Here is a 24,098-nt window from a genome sequence, read left to right as displayed (position 1 = left end):
CATGTTCCCATTCTTCATGTGCAAACGGCCTATTTGACTGTGAAGGACGTCCACACACACTTTGCAAGAGGGGTCGGTCACTGGACAGTGACATGAAGTGAGAAACCTGGCTGTCTTTTCCCTCCCTAACCCATAAGGGCTGAGGCCAATTGCAGTGCTTTAACTGGTGTCTAGCTGAGATCACCTACAGCACAGACTGTGGATCAAACAAGTCCCTCTGTGCTGGATAACCGAATACAACACTGGGTGTTAAAGTCGGATAGCCAGGTGGTGAAGGATAGAACACTAGAGCCTAGTCTTAAGTTACTTACAAGCCTTTATTCACAGAGAGACACATTACATACTGTACACCCCCAAGATCAGCTTGCAACCATTCCCCAGCCTACTCCCATATATGTGCATAAGAGAGTCCCATCATCTGAATACAATTAACACCCAATTACCATACACCACTTAAATACAATTAACACTGGGCAGTATTTTTATGCACATGGGTCATCAACGAACCCAAAATAATAATTTCTGATATAGCTCAAAACACTTACTGGGTCAGTCAGAAATATCAACCAAGAGCTTCAAACTTTTTCTGTCAGTAAACACACCCTTGAGCAGCTGACAGTAAACTGTTCTCCTTATAGCAGGAAGGTTTGGTAAGCAGCTCATGTTTAATATTTTTCATCATTCACTTGTGTTATAGAGCGGGATCACTTATACTTACTTTTACAGCTGGGCTTCTGCTGTCCCACACTCCAAGTCCCATTAGCCTGACAGCTGATGACCCTAAGTCCTTGCAGGTAATACCCTGGGTCACAAATGATAATCACTTGAGCTCCATATTGATTTGGGTTTCCATATAACAGCTTCCAGTTGCCATGCTCTACATGGAGACTATTAACTTCAGGGCATGTCACAGCTGCAAGAACACACATTGAACAGCAATCAATAGCAGTTCATCACTTCATTACCTACTGAGTTGCAATTTTCTGATCGGTTATCATTTTGATCAATCAAGAATTAGAATTAACCTTCTTCTCTTACATTACAAAATTCATTTACAATATTCCGCTATGATTTACAATAAATGAGGAAAGTCTTGCAATCTATTGATTTTTCTTGTGTATTTTTTTAAATTCTACCGTTTAACTACATTGAGCAGTCACCATCTCTCTTGCATTGTTACTTCAGATCATTTCAAGAACAATCCATACTTACTCACTCCTTTTTATTTTCTAACAGTAGGTTAGACAAGGTAGCCTTTGTTTCTGGAAAGCTTTGTTTGCTTAAGGCAGGTGAAGTGACTCTTTTCTTATAATGGGAAGAGTGTGCGAAAAGGAACTTTCGAGCTGTCTTGTCTTTACATTTATACATGTGGAGCCGGTGTTTAAAATTTTGAAGAGAACATAAGAACATAAGAATTAGGAGCAGGAGTAGGCCATACGGCCCTTCGAGCCTGCTCCAATAAGTACATGGTTGATCTTCAACCTCAACTCTATTTTCCTGCCTGACCCCCGTATCCCTTGATTCCCTTAGTGTCCAAAAATCTATCTATCTTAGCCTTGAATATACTCAACAACTCAGCATCCACAGCCCTTTGGGGTAGAGAATTCCAAAGATTCACAACCCTCTGAGTGAAGAAATTCCTCATCTCAGTCTTAAATGGCCAACCCCTTATCCTGAAACTATGCCCCCTAGTTCTAGACTCTCCAGCCAAGGGAAACAACCGCTCAGCATCTACCCTGTCAATCCCCCTCAGATCTTATATGCTTCTCCCGTGGGTGGAGGACTGCGATCTGGAAAAATCTGCACCCTTACCCGAGGGCTCCTGGGAGGCGCACAATTCCAGTGCTGGGCCTCTCCAAACCGCCGGTGCGCAGGGCCCATGTATCCCAGAGGCGCAGGTAGTTCGCTGCGTCCCTGGGATCACGTGGGCCATGGGGAGCCAATCACAGAAGGGAATCTCCCTTCATACATTTGACAGGAAGACCTGTCAAATATATGAATGGAGATCACCCCCAAAACATAGTAAAGCTTTAAATAAATGTTTAAAAAAAATCACATTTTTAAAATGACTTGAAATTACAATAAATTAACTATTTTAAACAAAAATTTTAATTTTTGAAAAAAATAAAGTTTTTTACGGGGCTAAAAATAAACTTACTTTTTTTAAAGTATTTTTAAATGATAAATCAGTGAATTTTTTTTTTACTTTTTTCAACTCTTTTCCTGGTAAAAGCAGGCCTTATACTAGGCACAAGAATTATAAGGGTTTTCTGCGGGCGGAGGGTCTCCAAAAAGCGGAACTATCTGCCCACAGAGGCCCTTCTCCATGGCAACCGGAGGATCTGTCAAGAGCTTTCTTGACAGATCGAAAATGCCGGTTTCCAGCGCATGCGCTGTGCATGCCTGAAACCGGCATTTCCGATGTTCCTACAGGTGAGTACACAGCGCGTACCAACCGTAGGGATCGGAATATCCGGCAATATGAGATCACCTCACATTCTTCTGAACTCCAGAGAGTATAGGCCCAATCTACTAAATCTCTCCTCATAGGACAACCCTCTCATCCCAGGGATCAATCTAGTGAACCTTTGTTGTACCGCCTCTAAGGCATGTATGTCCTTTCTCAGATAAGGAGACCAAGACTGTGCACAGTACTCCAGGTGTGGTCTCACCAAAGAGGCATTGGAAATGGTATTTTCACCATTTATCAGCAAAACAATTTAAAAGTAGTTATGCATTTCCTTGATGATATTTATTTAGGAACACATGCTTCTTTCTAAATATTAGCTTCTAATATCAGTGGTATAGTTAAATACAGCAACTTCCAGGAACTCAATAATGCTGATTTATTAATCAACAATTTTGAATTTTGATATGTTGAAGGCATTTGGGAAACACGGTGCTGTGATGAGCTAAATCTTTTCACCTCTGCTACCTGGGTGTGAATCCACCCGAAAAATGATTGAATTAAAGTCTCCTCTCTCTTTCAAGCTTATGGGTGCTGTGCAATGGAACCATGCAGTCTCAATCCAGTGCCAAATGAGGACAAGGCCACAGCAGATCTCTGGCCCGAACTGAGCATTAGTTATTTTTTGGAGGAGTCACAAGGATGTGTGTTGTAGAAAATGGAAATGTCGAGTAAGGATGCTTTATTCTGTTGGGGCCAAGACACCTGGTCGTGGAAGAGCAGACAGAGTTTTGTGATGTATGCTACACCTGACCTGGAAGTGCTTGATGCTGACCCAAGTGGAGAAAACGGTTCATAAGAACATAAGAAATAGGAGCAGGAGTAGGCCAATCGGCCCCTCGAGCCTGCTCCACCATTCAATAAGATCATGGCTGATCTGATCCTAACCGCCAATCTACTATCACAGAACCATCTCCTGAATCTAACAGAATTAGACACACGAAATAGGAGCAGGATCAGGCTACACGGCCCCTGGGCCCGCTCCGCTACCCACACGGCAATGACCGATCCGAACCTAGACTCATGTCCAAATTCCTGCCCGCTCCCCGTAACCCTTAATTCCCTTTACTTCTAGGAAACTGTCTATTTCTGTTTTAAATTTATGTAATGATGTAGCTTCTACAGCTTTTTGGGGCAGCATATTCCATGGACCTACCACCCTCTGAGTGAAGTAGTTCCTCCTCATCTCAGTTTTGAAAGAGCAGCCCCTTATTCTAAGACTATGCCCCCTAGTTCTAGTTTCACCCATCTTCGGGAACATCTTCCCCGCATCCACCCGATCCAACCCCTTCACAATCTTATATGTTTCAATAAGATCGCCCCTCATTCTTCTGAACTCCAATGAGTAGAGTCCCAATCTACTCAACCTCTCCTCATATGTCCATCCCCTCATCCCCGGGATTAACCGAGTGAACGTTCTTTGTACTGACTCGAGAGCAAGTATGTCTTTTCTTAAGTATGGACACCAAAACTGTATGCAGTATTCCAGGTGCGGTCTCACCAATACCTTGTACAACTGAAGCAATACCTCCCTATTTTTATATTCTAACCCCCTAACAATGAAAGCCAACATTCCATTGGCCTTCTTAATCACTTCCTGCACCTGCATACTAACCTTTTGAGTTTCGTGCACCAGGACCCCCAGATCCCTTTGTACTTCAGTACTTTCCAGTTTCTTGCCATTAAGATAATAACTTGCTCTACGATTTTTCCTGCCAAAGTGCACAACCTCACACTTTCCAGTATTGTATTCCATCTGCCAAATCTCTGCCCACTTACTTAGCCTGTCTATGTCCCCTTGCAGGTTTTTTATGTCCTCCTCACTCACTACTTTCCCTCCCATCTTAGTATCATCTGCAAACTTTGATATGTTACACTCGGTCCCCTCCTCCAAATCGTTAATATAGATTGTAAAGAGTTGGGGACCCAGCACTGACCCCTGCGGAACACCACTAGTTACTGATTGCCAGTCTGAGAATGAACCATTTATCCCAACTCTCTGCCTTCTGTTAGATAGCCAATCCTCTATCCAGGACAGAATATTACCCCCAATCCCGTGATTTTTTATCTTAAGCAATAATCTTTTGTGTGGCACCTTGTCAAATGCCTTTTGGAAGTCTAAATACACTACGTCCACTGGTTCCCCTTTATCCACCCTATATGTTACTTCCTCAAAGAACTCCAGCAAATTTGTCAAACATGACTTCCCCTTCATAAAACCATGCTGACTTTGTCCTGTTAAATTATGATTATCCAAATGTCCTGTTACTGTCTCCTTAATAATGGACTCTAATATTTTACCTACCACAGATGTTAGGCTAACCGGTCTATAGTTTCCAGCCTTCTGTCTACTGCCCTTTTTAAATAAGGGCATTACATTAGCAGTTTTCCAGTCTGCCGGGACCTTTGCTGAGTCCAGGGAGTTTTGGAAAATTATTACCAAATGCATCCACAATCCCTACCGCCACTTCCCTCAAGACCCTAGGATGTAAGCCATCAGGTCCAGGTGATTTATCCGCCTTGAGTCCCATTATTTTACCGAGTACCACTTCCTTAGTGATTTTGATCGTGTTTAGCTCCTCCCCCCCTATAGCCCCCTGTTTGTCCAGTGTTGGGATATTCTTAGTGTCCTCTACTGTAAAGACTGATACAAAATATTCATTCAGTGTTTTTGCCATCTCCATATTTCCCACCATTAATTTCCCGGTCTCATCCTCTAAGGGACCAACATTTACTTTAGCCACCCTTTTTCTTTTTATATAACTATAAAAACTCTTACTATCTGTTTTTATATTTTTTGCTAATTTACTTTCATAATCTATCTTCCCTTTCTTAATCAATCCATTCTGAGCACTGACATCCCTCACCTTGTCAAATCAAAACCCACCAAAACATATCAATTTAACACAGAATAATGAGACATTCTTAAACTAGCCCATTTAATAAATGGTATTTTGCTGACAAGTTCGGGGTTGATAATTCCAAGAAAACATTAATTCAGAACTCGACAAAAACAAGGCTGCTGCAAGTACATTTTCCACTTGTTTAATGATTATTTTCCAGGATTTGTCAATGCTCTGTAAGTAGAAGCAACTCTATATTTGTCAATTCAAACTGAGCTGATTCACAATAACTTCATAACCTAAGTAGGACACTCTCTAATACACCAAGATAGATGAACAACCTAAGTGAGTGGGGGAAGATTCTGCATTTAACACCTTAATGGAACAGGAATTTGTTAAAAACTGTGGCAAGAAAAAAGGCTGATGAGACAAATAATATTTATACTGAGAGTCACATCCTAACAAAAATATGCTTTGAATAAAGTCTTTTACTAAGAATTAAACAAGACTAAGGTTAAGGGGAGATTTGATAGATGTGTTCAAAATTCTGGGGGATTTGGATAGAGTAGATAGGGAGAAACTGTTACTACTTGTAGGATGGTTGGTAACCAGAGGGCACAGATTTAAGATAATTGTCAAAAATCCAGGGGGAAATGAGGAGAAAGTTGTTGTGATCTGGAATGCACTGCCTGAAAAGGTAGTGGAAGCGAATTCAATATTCACTTTCAAACTGGATATATACATGAAAAGGAGAAATTTGCAGGGCTATGGGCAAAGGGAATACAAACCTAGTCTATGCAACCTGTCCTCCTAACTTAACCCTTTTAGGCCCTGTATCATTCTGGTGAATCTGTACTGTTCCTCCTCCCAGGCCAATATAACCTTCCTGAGGTGTGGTGCCCAGACCTGAATGCTGTACCCTAAATGGGGTCTAACCAGAAATTTATATAACTCTAACATAACTTCCACTCCTTTGTGTCCAGTCCCCTTGAGATAAAGGCCAACATTCCATTAGCCATTTTCATTATTTTTTGTACCTGTTCACTAACTTTTAGTGATTTCTGTTCTTGGACCCCTAAAGCTCTCTGTTCATCCACAGTTCCTATTTAGAAAATACTCTGATCTGTCTTTTGTCGGTCCACCAGGTTGGCCATGTGGAGAAATTCACCCGACCTATGGTTGAATGACCATGTTGTAACATCCTATGGAAGCAGCACCTTGTCAACACAATGGGTATAATGAGAGACAGAGAGAGAGACAGATAGACAGACAAACAGATAAACAGGTAGACAAGCAAACAGATAGATCCTAGCAACACATGGCACAATTTGATGAAACCCCAACCAGCTGGATCACTGGGCCCCAGGATCGCACACCAATCTGTGTTTCTCCTTCATTCATGTAGTGACTCCTTGTTGGAGGCTAGGAGACTGGCACACTCACCCACACACAGTGGAGGGTTGTCATTGTTGCTCCATTTTCCATTTTCCTGGCAGACAGCTGTTGATAGTTGACCAGACTGCAATCTATATCCTTCATTGCACTGATAGATGGCTCTCGTTCCGAGAGTGTACTCTCTCCCAAAGACTGTTCCATTCGCTGGGGCTTTTGGCACGCCACAAGAAATGGCTGAAAAGGAACATCTGTCAGCTTTGTTTGAGGTACAATGTGCATCAATATTAATAGTTTCGCTAATATATACACTGCTGCTGCAACATAAGAGGAAATACTGAAGGTTATAGCCTCGTGTGGCACAGCACATTGCTGGTCCAATGCGTTGCTGCACCTAGTGGTAAAACACAGGTACCCCATTTCCCACAAGTTGAGCTCTCAATTTCATTTGTATTGATAGGAGGAGATGCAGGATTAAGGCTATGAATTGTCAACTCAAAAGTGGCACTTGGACATTGCTTGTGGCTGTGAGCAACACGTGGCATGAAGGGGACTAAAAAGTTGGGTGCATGGATAGCGCTAAGGAAGAGAAAAATACAGTAATACAGAGAAAAACCAAACAGAAAGAAACAAAGAATTCAGCTCTTGTTTGCACTGGGACGCAAATCAGCATGCGCAAAATATTAAAGAATGTGTAATATAACAAAAAAAACACACAAAGTTGAGGAGCCATCTGTAAAAACCAAGCTGTAAAATGATTTCTAACACAATGCAATTATTTATGAACTATTGGCCTGGAGTTGCCGCATGATTTCTGCCCAGACAACAGCTTAGTCTGGGTGGACTCAAATCAAAAAAAGCGAAAGATTGGGGAATTTTAAGCATAAGTGAGTAGCGCCCATAACTACTTTATGCTCGAGTAATCCACAATCTTTTATGCTAGTCCACAGTCCCTTCGCCCGAAAGAGTCCCCACCCATAAGACTGGCCACACCCCCGGGTCAGAAAGACGAGTTCCCGCCGATTGCGCTGGTTAGGAGGGGTTCGTCACAATGTGCCCAGGACTTTGATCACAAGATTCCAGCATTAATCACCTGACCAGCAGTCAAATGTAGCAACTGACCAGCTCTGCCCTGCTTCTGCAGCAATTAGTTTAAAGAGTAAGCCCAAGAGCACTAAATCCATCAAGTGCTCACAAAGCGTTTCAAATCAATTAGCGTGTTGAGTTTTTAAAAGTTTGCAGGGCAGAGAGAAAAGTGCTGCTTAGCTTGCAGTCTTTAACCTCACTCTGAAGGGGAATCCATTTTCCTTACATAGAAACATAGAAAAATAGGAGCAGGAGTAGGCCATTCGGCCCTTTGAGCCTGCTCCGCCATTCAATATGATCATGGCTGATCCTCTATCTCAATACCATATTCCTGCTCTCTCCCCATACCCCTTGATGCCTTTTGTGTCCAGAAAACTATCGATCCCCTTCTTAAATATATTCAGTGACTTGGCCTCCACAGCCTTCTGTGGTAGAGAATTCCACAGGTTCACCACCCTCTGAGTGAAGAAATTTCTCCTCATCTCAGTCCTAAATGTCCTAACCCGTATCCTGAGACGGTGACCCCTTGTTCTAGACCTCCCCCGGCCAGGGGAAACATCCTCCCTGCATCCAGTCTGTCTAGCCCTGTCAGAATTTTATATGTTTCAATGAGATCCCCTCTCATTCTTCCAAACTCTAGTGAATACAGGCCTAGTCGACCCAATCTCTCCTCATACGACAGTCTAGTTCTGCCATCCCAGGAATCAGTCTGGTGAACCTTCGCTGCACTCCCTCTATGGCAAGTATATCCATTCTTGGGTAAGGAGACCAAAACCTTTTTTACTACCCCACCCTAGCACCTTGAGGCCCCACTGGCCTTATTCCAGTCACATATCAACTATATTTGAGGACGCTGCTTGATGGCGCTGATCAATGGGAGACTTTACATTCGGGCTTATGCTAATGAGTTTGCACGGAAACTTGAGTGTGACTTCCCCTTGGCTAGACCGGCGCGGTGTCCAACGCATTCTGGGTGCATTTTTGCCGATTGCATCCCGAGCGGAAACTCCAGGCCGCTGTGTTTTGTGGCACAAGATTTCTCATTACATACAGACTACAAACTGTTACTTGAAGGACTCTCCCAAATATATTCTTCTCTGGCTGTGGATTCCAATCCTGGTGAGAGCCAGGATCAGATCAAGGTAGATTTTCCTGCTTTTTTTCCCAATTTTCTAGCAATTTCCATTGAGGATTGAGATACTGGTACGTGACAGATGTAGCGCTCTCACGGGGGGCGGGGGGGGGTTGATTTTCTTACCTTGACAAAGAGGAGGAATGGTATTCCAGTCATACCAGCCTTGGGGGAACCGAGAACATGTCGCAACAGCCTGTCCAATCAGCCGATAGCCTGGATCACAGCTGAATCGCACGGTGCTGCCGGGTAGCCCTCCAGTTTGGGTGTGAACCGTGCCATGCCTTGGGGGGCTTGGTGGGCTACAGTAAGGGGCTAATGACAAAGGAAAAGCACATTTTACAAACATTCTGAATGGCTCAGAGCATAAGCCGTGAAAGGGCCAGTGTTGGCACTTTTCTGGGAAGTTTTGCAGACTGATTTACTTCTTGGAACAACCAGGGAGAGAAAATAAGATTATTTCCATGCAGTCATCATTAATTAAATTTCACCATTTTGATCTGTTATTTTTTTTCACTGAAACAAGGATTCAAATAAAACCTCTAGCACCCAGATACCATCAGCAAAATGATCATGTCATTGCACCAAATATTTCACCATGGCAACACCGTGCCACATCATTCACCATGGCAACACTGCCCCTTTTCAGATGAAGTTGCAATATCTGACAACTTGCTCATCAATTTCCAGCCACTTGCAGAAATCAATAAGCCAGTTACTGTTTTTGTATTTGAATGTGTTTTTTTTGCAATAATCAGTATCACTGAACCAAAATAATGCAATTTAATCAAACTGAGAATGCTGAGATAATTACATTCAATCAGTACAGTCCAAAGGTAAATCAAGCAGAAGCTTTGTGTGTCCCAGGGAAAAGAATCAAGTTTAAATGGGAAATAAATCTTATCCAATTAAAATTCAATTACTATGGGAACATTATATACATTCACAATACCATGGCTTGTTTAAAAATGAAGCCCATCATCACTACTTATTTTAAAACTATCAAATGAATTTTGATTAACATCTTTGTTCCCAGCTGTCTTTCTCTTGATTTTTGTTTCGACCAGCATTTATGTAGCACCTTTTCACTTCTTAAATGTCGCATGAGCACTTCACTTACAACGAATTACTTTAAAATGGGGTAGCAGTTGTTATTAGGGCAATGTGGCAGTCATTTTGCGCGCAGTCAAGATCCCACAAACAGCAATGTGATGAATGACCTGTCTATCTATTTTTAATCGAGTTAGTTGAGGAAGACATTTTCGGAGAGGTTCCTAATCCAGATGCACCAAGGAAGTCACACACACAGAAATCACACAGAAACCCCACAGTGCAGATAGAGGCCATTTCGGCCCATCGAGCCTGCACCGACACATATCCCACTCGATCCCCGTAACCCCTGCACCAACACATATCCCACCCTATCCCCGCGTATTTAATCCCCCTAACACTAAGGGTCAATTTATCATAGCCAATCAACCTAACCTGCACATCTTTGGACTGTGGGAGGAAACCGGAGCACCCGGAGGAAACCCACGCAAACACGGGGAGAATGTGCAAACTCCACACAGACAGTCACCCGAGGCCAGATTCGAACCCGGGTCCCTGGCGCTGTGAGCATAAGCACAAACACACGTACTACTGAAGCGGATCTGGGTGTTTTCAAATCCTGAGAATATCATGAGTGCTTACATTTAAGCATTTTTAAGAAGTTGGGGAAAGATGTTAAGCTGTTTTTTTAAAATTCCTTTTGGCTATCTTAAATGGAGTTCTGATCGGAGATGCTTTTCTTAAACACATTAGGGGAAATCCCCATCAGCATCATGGTTCCTCGCTGGCAGAGGACGTGAGTGATGACCATCCCGCCACTGGTCTCAGCTGCGTGAGTCACAGGATAGCTGATTTTCTGGCAGGTGATTTTGACATCAAGACAGATCCCTCGTTACCAGCAAGCAAAATCTACGTCATCATTGAAATTATGCAAATCAGGTTCTACGCTGAATTCTATGAGTTCAGGCAAGGCTCCACCCCCATGATGTTGTTCACTCACATATAACAGGTACATGACAGGGAGTCTGCCCCTGAGCGTTTCTTAAAGGAAGTTTGCTGACGTTGCTGAATATTGAAGAGTAATATTTTTGCAGTGAGTACTTTTCCTACTTGTCCATTGAACATCTTGCGTAGTTTTTTGGCCCTCCACATTGCTGCTTTATTGCTCAGGCCTTCAGCTGTTTCTGATGCGCTTTCCTGGCATCTTGGCAATTACTGCTGCAGGACAAACTGCATTGGAAGGGCGGGGATCCCTTTGGCTACTCCCATAGCCCTGCATGAAGGAGACCAATTCTTGACAGCATGTGATCTTCTTGTGCAAAGACAGTTCAGGAGGTTGCTTACACCCCAATGAGCTAAGTCCACAGGTTCCACTGCACTTTTTTAGGTTCTCAGGTATGGCAGACCCGGATGAAATAATTCACCTGCGACCTCCATCCTTGCAGCTTGAACTTGGGAGTTGACAAGTGGGCATGCTTCAACATGAAACAGGGCCACACTTGTTTGCTGCACTTCTGGCATCAATACCTCCAAAGAGTTATTGCTGAAAGCTGGAATCTTTTGCCCCACCATCACTGCACATCTGATCACTTCCTTGCAACACGTAAATTGCAGCCAACCCCCTTTAAGGGTAAGCAGCAGCACTTTAAGAGCTGTTGGGCTGGATTTTGTCAGCCCCGAGGAGGCAGGTACGGAGGCAGGACTGCCGGTAAAGTTGCAGGATTTGGGGGTGGCTGGCAAACCTGCCCCAACCCGCCCCCGTGCCCTCTTGCCAGGAGGTGGGAAGCCATCCTGCCCTGGGTCCCGTCTCCTCGAGGCGGGAAAGGGATTAAATCCTATTAACTGCCTGTTAACAGGTAGTTAACCGGCAGAAAAAAGGATTATCCCTATTTTTAGCTCCGAAGTGCAGGCTTCCCGACCTCGGAGAACCCCGCCAGGGTGCAGGAGACGCGAAGGAGGTCTGCGGTGGTCGGAGGGGTCTGAAAGTGCAATGTAGAGGTGAGTGATGGATGCAAGTGTGGAGTGGTAAGTATGTCAGGTGAGTGTTAAGTGTTATAAAATGTTCACTTACCTTTGTTTCTGCCTACAGCCTTCAGCCGCTGTGGATCCGGAGTCCTGACACCTCCATTGTAGATTTCACAGACTGGCTGTTGGATCCTCCGAACCAACAGCCAGGTGATTTCTGCAAATTTGAAAGGTTTGATGAGTCCTGAACACAAGGCTTCATCAAACTACACAGAATGTCAGTGTTTGACAGCTTCACAGAGCTGTCAAACAATGACATTTCTTCTTTCAAGAAATCTTGACAGATGGCACATCAGACGTTGACGTGCTCCGTCAGTGACTTCCCCCTAATTGGCCTGCTGAGCCTGCTGGGCGGGCTTAACAAGGTCAATCAGGGGAAAATCCCGCAGGTTGGCCAGAAGCTGATGGAGGCGGGATTGAAAGCCTGCAAGCAGCAGTCCCGCCTCCAAAAGCTTCCCATTGACAAAATCCAGCCTGTTATCTCTCTCTATTTTCGGACTTGCAGCCAATCAGATTGCAAGACTGGCTCCCCAGATATTTTTCCAAGCATACATTTCCCATTCAAGTATGGACAGGCTTAAATCTGAAAAGTGCATTTGGACAGTACCCCAGACTCAGAAAATCCGGACTAATTTATAAGGCAGTAGTGCCAGAAAATAAATCCAGGAACACAGAGAATCTGGGCAGCTGTGTTATGTTCCTGTTGGTATTTAATGGGAAAGGTGATGAAAATGCCAGCTACATTTAACAATGAATCAGTCACTTCTTTAACACATCTGGGGTCAGCACGCTAACTGATGTTCCCAATGACCCACACGCTAGCCTGGAACGAGGTGGAAGTAGAAAAATTGAAGATTGAATTCCTTGGCAGTGCCATCATGCTAGTGGAAGTTGTCAACAGGCCTCCTTGCAACAGATGATACAGATTGCAACTGCCTCGCTGTAGAATAACAGCCTGTGGAGGCAGTTCCCCTCAGGGACTGCCATGTAGCCATGCCTGGCCCTGCAATCATGTTTAGTGGAATAATGTTTGGTACAGGCAGTTTGCTTCTTGTGCCAAGTGGTTTCCCTGGCATCTTTCTTCATCCTCTGGCATGAAATCCTATGATAGTGGCACTTGGATATCTTTACTTATATTCTGTAATATAATTACTGAAGGCCAACATTACAGTGTACCTTTAAGAGATCCCAACAGTCGATAACCTTGCTGGCCTTTAATGTCCATTTGAAATGGGCGGAATTAGTGCTGGGTGGAATAGTAGGAAAACTGAGCACCACACTGCAATGCCCTCATTCACCTAGCATTTCTAACGTCTAACCAGCTGGCAAAGCAGGTGGGAAAGCAGATACAGGAGACTTTGGTTTATCCGGAGGTTATATGCCCGGAATACTCGATCTAACGGCAAAAATCAGGAGCCATTTTCTATAAGTTTTTATAGTTCTCGTTGCTTTTTTTTCCCCAGTCAGGCACTGCAAGGTCTGTAGCTACAGCAACAGCTTCAGCTAGAGACGCTTGCAGCTGCAGCCGACTGTTTTGAAGCTGTTGCAACAGGGTTTGTTGATTCACATGGAGCTTTTCAGTTCCGTATCTCTCAACATTAACGCTGGTATATCCGGCACTTTTGATGGTACGGCACCAGCTCGGTCCTGTCAGTGCCGGATATCAGAAAGTTTCCTGTACATGAGATAGTGTGGCGTGTGAATCACCTAGCTTCCACTGGCAAAGGCGCTTTCACCAGCCAGAATCTTTATCCACGAGACATGAATCCCAGCTAAGTATTTACATAAGGAGCAGAAACAGTGCAAGCTTCTCTTTTGTGGTTTAAGAAGTTGCCTGAACTCCCTGATAGGGTTGGTTCTCAAGATGGTGTCGGGATAGGACACTGTCTGTGAGGGTTCTATAGTGGATCCTTAACTCGCTATTAGTCCTACGTTGAGATCTCTGCAGTTGCCCTATCCTCCAAGTCAGTTTCAAACAGGTCACTGCTGCACTGATTTTGAAACTGACTCCTTCTTGTTCTCCTCCTGATGCAATAGCTCAGTTCCAGTGCCCTGACTCAGTGACCTGGACCTTGGTATGAATCCTGGGTAAACATCTGGGGGGCTAAATTCAGTTGATTTGCGCCTCTCGTTAGCGTCCTAAGAGGGCGCAAATCAACTAGTGCCTGGGCGTGGCGCCGCTAACGCCTCCCGCGAAATTCAACAGGAGGTTAGCGGCGGCACGGTCGGCGATGATGTAATCGCCGTGCGCAGCGCCCGGCTCGCGCCCCGGCTGTAATATTGGGTGGCGCCACCCCGACTTACTGCCGGACGCTATGTCCGTTGGGATTAGGGGGGCCTACCTGCGGCCGGGGCGGCGCTAGTTAAAGGGGAGGTGGCGGGCGGCCATTTTTGTTGCTGGCCGCCTGCCAGCACCTGCCCCCGTTGCTGTCCCCGGCCCCCGTGAAGCCCCCCCGCGGAATGCCGGCTGCTCTCCGTGAGCCCGGCACTCTTCTTGAGTGCCGGGATCATTTGCCGGCACTCCCGATCCCTGGTGGCCCAGCTGGGCGCCAGGATGCGCTGCCCCAGGCCCCTCCCCTTTAGTAAGGGAGCGCTACCCAATTTTTACCCCCTGATGTATTGGACCTCCACTGCAATACAGTGTGAACCCAAGCCTGACCTGAACCAGCAGTCTTCATAAACTGGCTAACTAAAAAAAAAATGACCCTCTGCAGGGCTCCAATACAACAACTCCAGGTAGGCTGTGCTGCTGCTGTTCCTGGCCTCTGGGACAGCACTCCACTATTGGTACTGTTGCCTTCCACCCTTCTCTCTGCTCCACTGTTGGTGTCAGAGCCTTAAAGTGCCTCGGCCTTATTCCTCTGCCTTGTTACGTCACTCCCCACTTTAAAAGCTTTCTTAAAACTTATCTTTTCAACCATGCTTTCAGTCATTTCTCCTAGTACTTGCACGGGGGTTCAGAATCCATTGCTCCTCTGTGAAACACCTTGGGATATTTTCTAAATGAAAGGCAAACTATAAATACAAGCTGTTGTTTTGATTCACCGAGAGACATCTATATTCCCCTTCAATTCAGACTTTCTGAAAAGGGTTCAGTGGAGTCCGATACACACAAGCCTTTGATGCTGTTCATGTTCGGTCTAGTTTCTGCAGCCTCAAGCATCAGTGAATGTCAAGAATGGTTCCAGCACTGGACTGAGCATCACATTGTGCTTAAGGAGCTTGTTAATAGTAGCTGTGACATTGTAATGTGGAATTGCTATCGACCAGAGATAGACTCTCTCTGAGCCTCATCCTACACTGCTGCGAACACTAATACTCTAGATTAATTGCTTCGTCCTTGTGCTTATGTCAGCTTTAGATATCAACGCAGAGTAATTGCACTGATATCTGAAACAGGGACAAGACTGCAGCAATTTCATGCCGGGGGTGGTGGAGGGGGGGTGGGGAGATGGATTAATTTATCCACACAGGCCTCTTCCCAGAATAATACTTTGAACGGTGAATGAATGTACAGTACTCAGTATGCAGTTGTGGCCTCATACATATCATTAAGACCAGTGGGTAAGGTTTAGTTGTTCAGTTATAACGCAACCTCAGTCAATCTATAACAGACCATTGAAATAGCCGTTTCTGTTAGGAACATTAATAAAGTCAAAATTTCTTAATAATACATGTTAAGTGTTTTTTTTAAATTGATTTCCTTCCCCATTTCATAATCATTTTTATGTCTTCTTTTAATTTGCAGGTTTTTCAAACTGGTGTCCCTGGGCCTATATGGGAATCACAAACGATCTACAAACATGTCAGGTTTCTGTCTAACTGTCATCTCATATTTTTTCTGTATTTCTGGACTTACTAGCAGGTTATTTATGTTGCTGTATATTTATAAGCATTGATTTCCTTTGGAAAACTAACAAGCTAACACAGTGTTCGGAAGTTAGGGCAGGGATTCTTTGGGAGTGTATGAATATTTGCAGGCAGTTCCCCTGTGGCAGGTTTGAAAAACCACTGCTTTAAATCTCTTCCACCACATTGGCTGAGAAGAAAATCAGGTAATAGAAACATAGAAGATAGGAGCAGGAGTAGGCCATTTGGCCCCTCGAGCCTGCTCCGCCATTCAATGCGATCATGGCTGATCATCCAAATTCAGTACCCGGTCCCTGCTTTCTCCCCATACCCCTTGATCCCTTTAGCCTTAAGAAATATATCCAACTCCTTCTTGAATATATTTAATGTATTGGCCTCTACTGCCTTCTGTGGTAGAGAATTCCACAGGTTCACCACTCTCTGGGTGAAGAAATTCCTCCTCATTTCTGTCCTAAATGGCCTACCCCTTATCCTTAGACTGTGACCCCTGGTTCTGGACTCCTCAACCATCGGGAACATCCTTCCTGCATCTAGTCTGTCCAGTCCTGTCAGAATTTTATGTTTCAATGAGATCCCCTCTCATTCTTCTGAACTCCAGCAAGTACAAGCCCAATCGACCCAATCTCTCCTCATACGTCATTACTGCCATCCCAGGTATCAGCCTGGTGAATCTTCGCTGAACTCCTTCCATGGCAAGAACATCCTTGCTCAGATAAGGTGACCAAAACTGCACACAATACTCAAGATGTGGTCTCACCAAGGCCCTGTATAACTGCAGCAAGACATCCTTCTTCCTGTACTCAAACCCTCTCGCTACGAAGGCCAACATGCCATTTGCCTTCTTAACCGCCTGCTGCACCTGCATGCTTCCCTTCAGTGACTGGTGCACAAGGACACCCAGGTCTCGTTGCACTTCCCCTTCTCCCAATCTATTGCCATTCAGATAATAATCTGCCTTCCTGTTTTTGCCACCAAAGTGGATAACCTCACATTTATCCACGTTATATTGCATCTGCCATGCTTTTGCCCAATCACCCAGCCTGTCCAAATCATTATGGAGTTTCTCGGCATCCTCCTCATAACGTACACGCCCACCCAGCTTTGTGTCGTCTGCAAATTTGGAGATATTACATCTAGTTCCCTTGTCTAGATCATTAATATATATTGTGAATAGCTGGGGTCCAAGGACCGATCCCTGCGGTACCCCATTAGTCACTGCCTGCCACTCGGAAAAAGACCCGTTTATTCCAACTCTTTGCTTTCTGTCTGCCTACCAGTTCTCTATCCAAATCAATACCTTGCCCCCAATCCCATGTGCCTTAACTTTACACGCTAATCTCTTATGCGGGATCTTATCGAAAGCCATCTAAAAGTCCAAATACACCACATCCACTGGTTCTCCCTTATCTATTTTACCAGTTACATCCTCAAAAAATTCCAGTAGATTAATCAAGCATGATTTACCTTTTGTAAATCCATGTTGACTTTGTCTGATCCTGTCACTGTTTTCCAAGTGCTCTGCTATTACATCTTTTATAATGGACTCTAGCATTTTCCCCACTACCGATGTTAGACTTACTGGTCTGTAATTCCCCGTTTTCTCTCTACCACCTTTTTTGAATAGTGGGGTAACATTAGCTACCCTCCAATCCATGGGTACTGTTCCAGATTCCATCGAATGCTGGAAGATGATCAGCAAAGCATCAACTATTTCTAGGGCCACTTCCTTAAGTACCCTAGGATGAAGATTATCAGGCCCTAGGGATTTATCGGCCTTCAATCCCATCAATTTCCCTAACACCATTTCCCTACAAATACTGATTTCTTTCAGTTCCTCCCTTTCATCAGACCCTATGTTCCCCGACATCTCTGGGAGGTTATTTGTGTCCTCCTTTGTGAAGACAGGACCAAAATATGTATTTAATTAGTCTGCCATTTCTTTGTTCCCCATTAAAAATTCCACTGATTCTGACTGCAAGGGACCTATGCTTGACTTCACCAATCTTTTTCTCGTCACATATCTATAAAAGCTTTTACAGTCAGTTTTTGTGTTCCCTGAAAGCTTACTCTCATATTCTATTTTCCCTTTCTTATTTAATCCCTTTGTCCTCCTTTGTTGAATCCTAAACTGCTCCCAATCCTCAGGTTTACTGCTTTTTCTGGCCAATTTATATGTCCTCTCCTTGGATCTTATGCTAACCCTAATTTCCCTTGTTAGCCACGGTTGAGTCACCTTTTTTGTTTTATTTTTATGCCAAACTGGGATGAACAAATTCTGTAGTTCATCCATGCGGTCTTTGAATGTTTGCCATTGCCTATCCACCGTCAACCCTTTGAGTGGCATTCCCCAATCAATCCTACCCAATTTGCGCCTCAGACCATCGTAGTTTCCTTTATTTAAATTTAGGACCCTAGTCTCTGAGTCGACTACTTTATTCTCCATCTTAATGAAGAATTCGATCATATTATGATCGCTCCGACCCAAGGGGCCTCGTACAACAAGATTGCTAATTAATCCTTTCTCGTTACATAAAACCCAGTCTAAGATGGCCTGATCTCTGGTTGCTTCCTCAACATATTGGTCCAGGAAACCATCCCTTAAACACTCCAGGAATTCCTCCTCCACAGTACTGTTACTAATTTGGTTAGCCCAATCTATATGTAGATTAAAGTCACCCATGATGACTGCTGTGCCCTTATTGCACGCTTCTTTAATTTCCCTTTTAATGCCATCCCCAACCTCCGCATGACTGTTTGGAGGTCTATATACCACTCCCACTAACGTTTTCTGCCCCTTGGTATTTCTCAGTTCTACTCATACAGATTCCACATCATCAGAGATAATATCCTTCCTTACAACTGTGTTAATCCCTTCTTTAACCAGCAATGCTACCCCACCTCCCTTTCCTTTTTGCCCATCTTTCCTGAATATTGAATACCCCTGGATGTTGAGTTCCCAGCCTTGGCCACCCTGGAGCCATGTTTCCGTAATCCCAATCAAATCATATTCGTTTACCTCTATTTGCGCAGCTAATTCATCCACCTTATTACGAATGCTCCTCACATTAAGACACAAAGCCTTCAGGCTTGTTTTTTTAACGCTCTTAGACCTAGTTACTGTGGCCATGTTTGATTTAAACCGTTGATTTCTCTGACTGCCACTTTTGTTTTTCTCCTTCCTATCTTTTGCTTTTATCCTTGTTTCCCTTTCCCCTTGCTCAGGTTCCCAACCCCCCTGCCATTTTAGTTTAAACCCTCCCCCAGAGCACTAGCAAATACTCCCCCTAGGATATTGGTCCCGGCCCTGCCCAGGTGCAAATACCTCCCATCTGTCACACTGAAACTAGTCTCGAGGCTGTGTGCAGAAGCCATGCAAGTTAATTTGCCTGATTGTCACTCAAAGCCAGCATGGCAACCAAGGCTGTTATTAGAATTGGGAGATATTGTGCATTGTCACTTCACTTGCTTTGCACCAATACCGTAGAAGGTTGATTTTGCAATCTACTGCCCAGCTTTTCCCAAACTACCTTGTTGCCTATAACACAGCGCCGCCATTTTATAGTTTGTCCCTGAGTCCCGAGCTCTAAGGCAAAACATCCTTTGACGAGAAAGAACTTACGAAAACCCACCATTGTCCGTTTCTGTTCACACGGCTGGAAGCCTCGGCACAGCCTGTGCTCCCATGTGCTAAAACTCTAAGTAGAAGCTCCAAAGCCTGGCTCCAAATTTAAAAGGTTGTTATTATAAGAAGAAAAACGGAGCACGGATACGCTGAAGAATGGCACCATGATGGCAAGAAATATACGATGCGGCAAAGTATGGTGGCACTCCTACCATTGCTATGGAGTGGTTGCATCTGGATTTTGGTCTAGGCTTTGAAGTAAAAGAAGCGGCCATATAAACCACTTTTGCGCACCTTCTTGCAGCTTGCTGCATGGTAGAGGAAGATCTAAAGATGTCAGGAAACTGCACATTGGGAAGGAATGCTGCCATCCTTACCTGGTCTGGCCTGTATGTGACTCCAGACCCACAGCAATGTGGTTGACTCTTAACTGCCCTCTGAAATGGCCTAGCAAGCCACTCAGTTGTACAAAACCACTATGAGAAACAATAATAATAAAACCGGACAGACCACCCGGCATCGACCTCGGTACCGGCTACGGACACGGCAATGGCACATCCAGCTCAGTCGACCCTGCAAAGTTCTCCTCACTAAAATCTGGGGACTTGTGCCAAATTTGGGAGAGCTGTCCCACAGACTAGTCAAGCAACAACCTGATATAGTCATACTCACAGAATCATACCTTTCAACCAATGTCCTAAACTCCTCCATCACCATCCCTGGGCATGTCCTGTCCCACCGGCAGGACAAACCCACCAGAGGTGGTGCCGCAGTGGTATACAGTTGGGAGGCGTGGCCCTGGGAGTCCTCAACATTGACTCCGGACCCCATGAAGTCTCATGGCTTCAGGTCAAGCATGGGCAAGGAAATCTCCTGCTGATTACCACCTTCCGCCCTCCCTCAGCTGATGAATCAGTACTCCTCCATGTTAAGCGCCACTTGGAAGATGTACTGAGGGTAGCAAGGGCACAGAATGGGTGGGGGACTTTAATGTCCAGCACCAAGAATGGCTCCGTAGCACCACTACTGACCGAGCCCTGAAGGACATAGCTGCCAAACTAGGACTGTGGCAGGTCGTGAGAGAACCAAGAGAGAAAAACCTACTTGACCTCGTCCTCACTAATCTACCTGTCGCAGATGCATCTGTCCATGACAGCATTGGTAGCACCTCAAACTGAGGACACCCTCCATCGTGTTGTTTGGCACTACCACCATGCTAAATCAGATAGATTCAGAACAGATCGAGCGGCTCAAAACTGGGCATCCATGAGGCGCTGTGGGCCATCAGCAGCAGAATTGTATTCCACCACAATCTGTAACCTTATTGCCTGGCATATCCCTCACTCTACCATTACCATCAAGCCAGGGGACCAACCCTGGTTCAAGTAGGGAGTGTAGAAGAGCATGCCAGGAGCAGCACCAGGTGTACCTAAAAATGAGATGCCAACCTGGGGAAGCTGCAAAACAGGACTACATGCATGCTAAACAGTGGAAACAGTATGCTTTAGACAGGGGCTAAGCAGTCCCACAATCATTGGATCAGATCAAAGCTCTGCAGTCCTGCTACATCCAGTTGTGAATGGTGGTGGACAATTAAACAATTAACAGGAGGATGAGGCTCCATGAATATCCCCATCCTCAATGATGGCAGAGCCCAGCACGCGAGTGCAAAAGACAAAGCTAAAGGGGGAACAATTTGGTTGCTTTGCACCTCCTGTTAGCACCCTAAGATACTAGTGCCCGGGCGCGGCGATGTTTGCGCCACTCGTGAAAGTGACCAGACATTTTGTGGCGGCGCAAAACACTACCGCCACGATCTCCTGCACCCGCAGATCATGACGTCAGTCGAGTGTGCAATGCCCCGGTAGCGCCCCAGACTGGATATTGAGTGGCGCCCCCTGCCTTAATGCCTGCCGCTAGCAACAAAAGGTTGAGGGGAGTGTTTTGCAGTCGGGAAGGGACTGGGGGAGCGCTATTTAAAGGCGACTGCTTCCTGCCTTTTTTTGTCGGCGGCATTTTTGCACCACGCATTCTGAGAGAGAGAAACTTCTGGAGAGATTCAACGCTGTGTGAAGGAGTTTTGGGTACTGAGCAGCACTTTGCAGGTTCATTTTGATTTGACCTTCCTTGCATCGATTTAGAAGAGACTTGGGGGCTGCACTCTGAGCTCTTTCCCTGGGCCTCTCCATTGTTCTTTCCAGCAGATTTGATGTACAGGTTTCTCCAAGTCGAGATTCAAGGCTGCAATGAGCAGGGTGTGGATGGAGAGCAAGATCGACCCTCCCCTTTAAGAACTGGCCGGCGCCAGTGTGTCTGTGTTCCATTACTGACTGACATCACATGAGCTTCACCAGCGCTCTGAGATAGTGCCTCGCTCCTCGGCGTTAGCGTCTTAAGAGAGGTGTGTAGCCTGATTTAGCGCTCCAATCACCTCCTGGGGCGATAGGAGCCAAGCTTTCAGTTGGAGGTGACAATTAGCACTAGGCGCTAAAATTTGCGCCCGGCCGATAATTGCGCCCCAAACGGGGCGATACCGAATTTCTCCCCCAAAGTGTTTGCAACCATCTTCAACCAGAACTGCCGAGTGGATGATCCATATCGGCCTTCTCCTGAGGTCATCACCATCAAAAAAGCCAGTCTTCAGCCAATTCAATTCACTCCACGTGATATCAAGAAACGGCTGAGCGCACTGAATACAGCAAAGGCTATGGGCCCCGACAACATCCCGGCTGTCGTGTTGATGACTTGTGCTCCAGAACTAGCCGCACCTCTAGCCAAGCTGTTCCAGTACAGCTACAATACTGGCATCTACCCGACAAAGTGGAAAGCTGCCCACTATGTCTTGTCAACAAAAAGCAGGACAAATCTAATCTGGCCAATTACCACCTCATCAGTCTACTCTCAATCAGCAATAAAGTAATGGAAGGTGTCATCGACAGTGCTATCAAGCAGCACTTACTCACCAATAACCTGCTCACTGAAGCTCAGTTTGGGTTCCACAGGACCACTCAATTCCAGACCTCATTACAGCCTTGGTCCAAACATGGACAAAAGAGCTGAATTCCAGAGGTGAGGTGAGAGTGACTGCCCTTGACATCAAGGCAGTATTTGACAATGTGGCATCAAGGTGCCCTAGTAAAACTGAAGTCAATGGGAATCGGGCAAAACTCTCCACTGGCTGGAGTCGTGCCTAGCAAAAAGGAAGATGGTTGTGGTTGTTGGAGATCAATCATCTCAGTCCCAGGACATCGCTGCAGGAGTTCCTCAGGGCAGTGTCCTAGGCCCAACAATCTTCAGCTGTTTCATCAATTACCTTCCCTCCATCATAAGGTCAGGAGCGGGGATGTTGGCTGATGATTGCACAGTGTTCAGTTCCATTCGCAACTCCTCAGATAACGAATCAGTCCATGCCCGAATGCAGCAAGACCTGGATGAAATTCAGGCTTGGGCTGATAAGTGGCAAGTAACATTCGCACCACATAAGTGCCAGGTAATGTCTATCTCCAACAAGCAAGAGTCTAACCACCATCCCTTGACATTCAATGGCATTACCATCGCCGAATCCCCCACCATCAACATCCTAGGGGTCACCATTGACCAGAAACTTAACTGGACCAGTCACATAAATACTGTGGCAACAAGAGCAGGTCAGGGGCTGGGTATTCTGCAGTGAGTGTCTCACCTCCTGACTCCCCAAAGCCTTTCCACCATCTACAAGACACAAGTCAGGAGTGTGATGGAATACTCTCCACTTGCCTGGATGAGTGCAGCTCCAACAACACTCAAGAAGCTCAACACCATCCAGGACAAAGCAACCCACTATATTGGCACCCCATCCACCGCCTTAAACATTCACTCCCTCCACCACCGGCGTACCGTGGCTGCAGTGTGTACCATTTACAAGATGCACTGCAGCAACTCACCAAGGCTTCTTTAGCAGCACCTCCCAAACCCATGACCTCTACCATCTAGAAGGACAAGGGCAGCAGACGCATGGGAACACCACCACCTCCAAGTTCCCCTCCAAGTTACACACCATCCTGACTTGGAAGTATATCCATTCCTTCATCGTCGCTGGGTCCAAATCGTGGAAGTCCCTCCCTAACAGCACTGTAGGAGTACCTTTACTACGTGAACTGCAGTGGTTCAAGAAGGTGGCTCACCACCACCTTCTTGAGGGCAATTAGGGATGGGCAATAAATGCTGGCCTTGCCAGCGACGCCCACATCCCAGGAACAAATTTAAAAAAAGGAAAAATAATGGTAGCTGTGTGGGGCAGGTTGTACTGATCCCGGACTGGTAGGACATGGGTTTATACCCATGATCCTAAACAGTATAAGCTCCCATGTCAGCCATACCGTCAGAGGAGACACCAAATGTTGTCCTTGGGCCATTTCTTGTAGCCACAGTTTTTGAATCGGATTATCGGCGGCCAGGGATTGCCTTCTCAGCCAGGAATTCCTGTATAGCATGGAGAGACCTTTGATATGGTGCCTTTAGAAGATTAGGATAAACAAACTAACCTCAATGAAAGCACGTTTGTCTCTTTCAGTTTTTGCTGATGGCGATTGCATTAGTCACATTTCTGTTGGATTGCTGGCCAGATTAGTG

General features: G+C 45.3%; 1 protein-coding gene across 1 annotated transcript in view; it reads right to left on the bottom strand.

The window, feature by feature from the left end:
* csmd2 (CUB and Sushi multiple domains 2) overlaps window positions 1-24,098 on the bottom strand; it is an 807,040-nt gene that overhangs the window by 143,695 nt on the left and 639,247 nt on the right. The window contains exons 44-46 of the mRNA XM_085962435.1: window positions 9,047-9,235; window positions 6,754-6,939; window positions 719-913 (exon numbers count right to left, since the gene is read on the bottom strand). Of these exons, the coding sequence (XP_085818561.1) occupies window positions 719-913; window positions 6,754-6,939; window positions 9,047-9,235 (570 nt within the window). The remainder of the gene's footprint in view (window positions 1-718; window positions 914-6,753; window positions 6,940-9,046; window positions 9,236-24,098) is intronic.

The sequence above is a fragment of the Somniosus microcephalus genome, chromosome 20, assembly GCF_052327205.1.
Source record: "Somniosus microcephalus isolate GS21.2 chromosome 20, FLI_Smic_1.0, whole genome shotgun sequence".
Classification (NCBI taxonomy): domain Eukaryota; kingdom Metazoa; phylum Chordata; class Chondrichthyes; order Squaliformes; family Somniosidae; genus Somniosus; species Somniosus microcephalus.
Note: the sequence above shows the minus strand (reverse complement) of the source record. Positions and strands in the feature narration are given on the sequence as shown.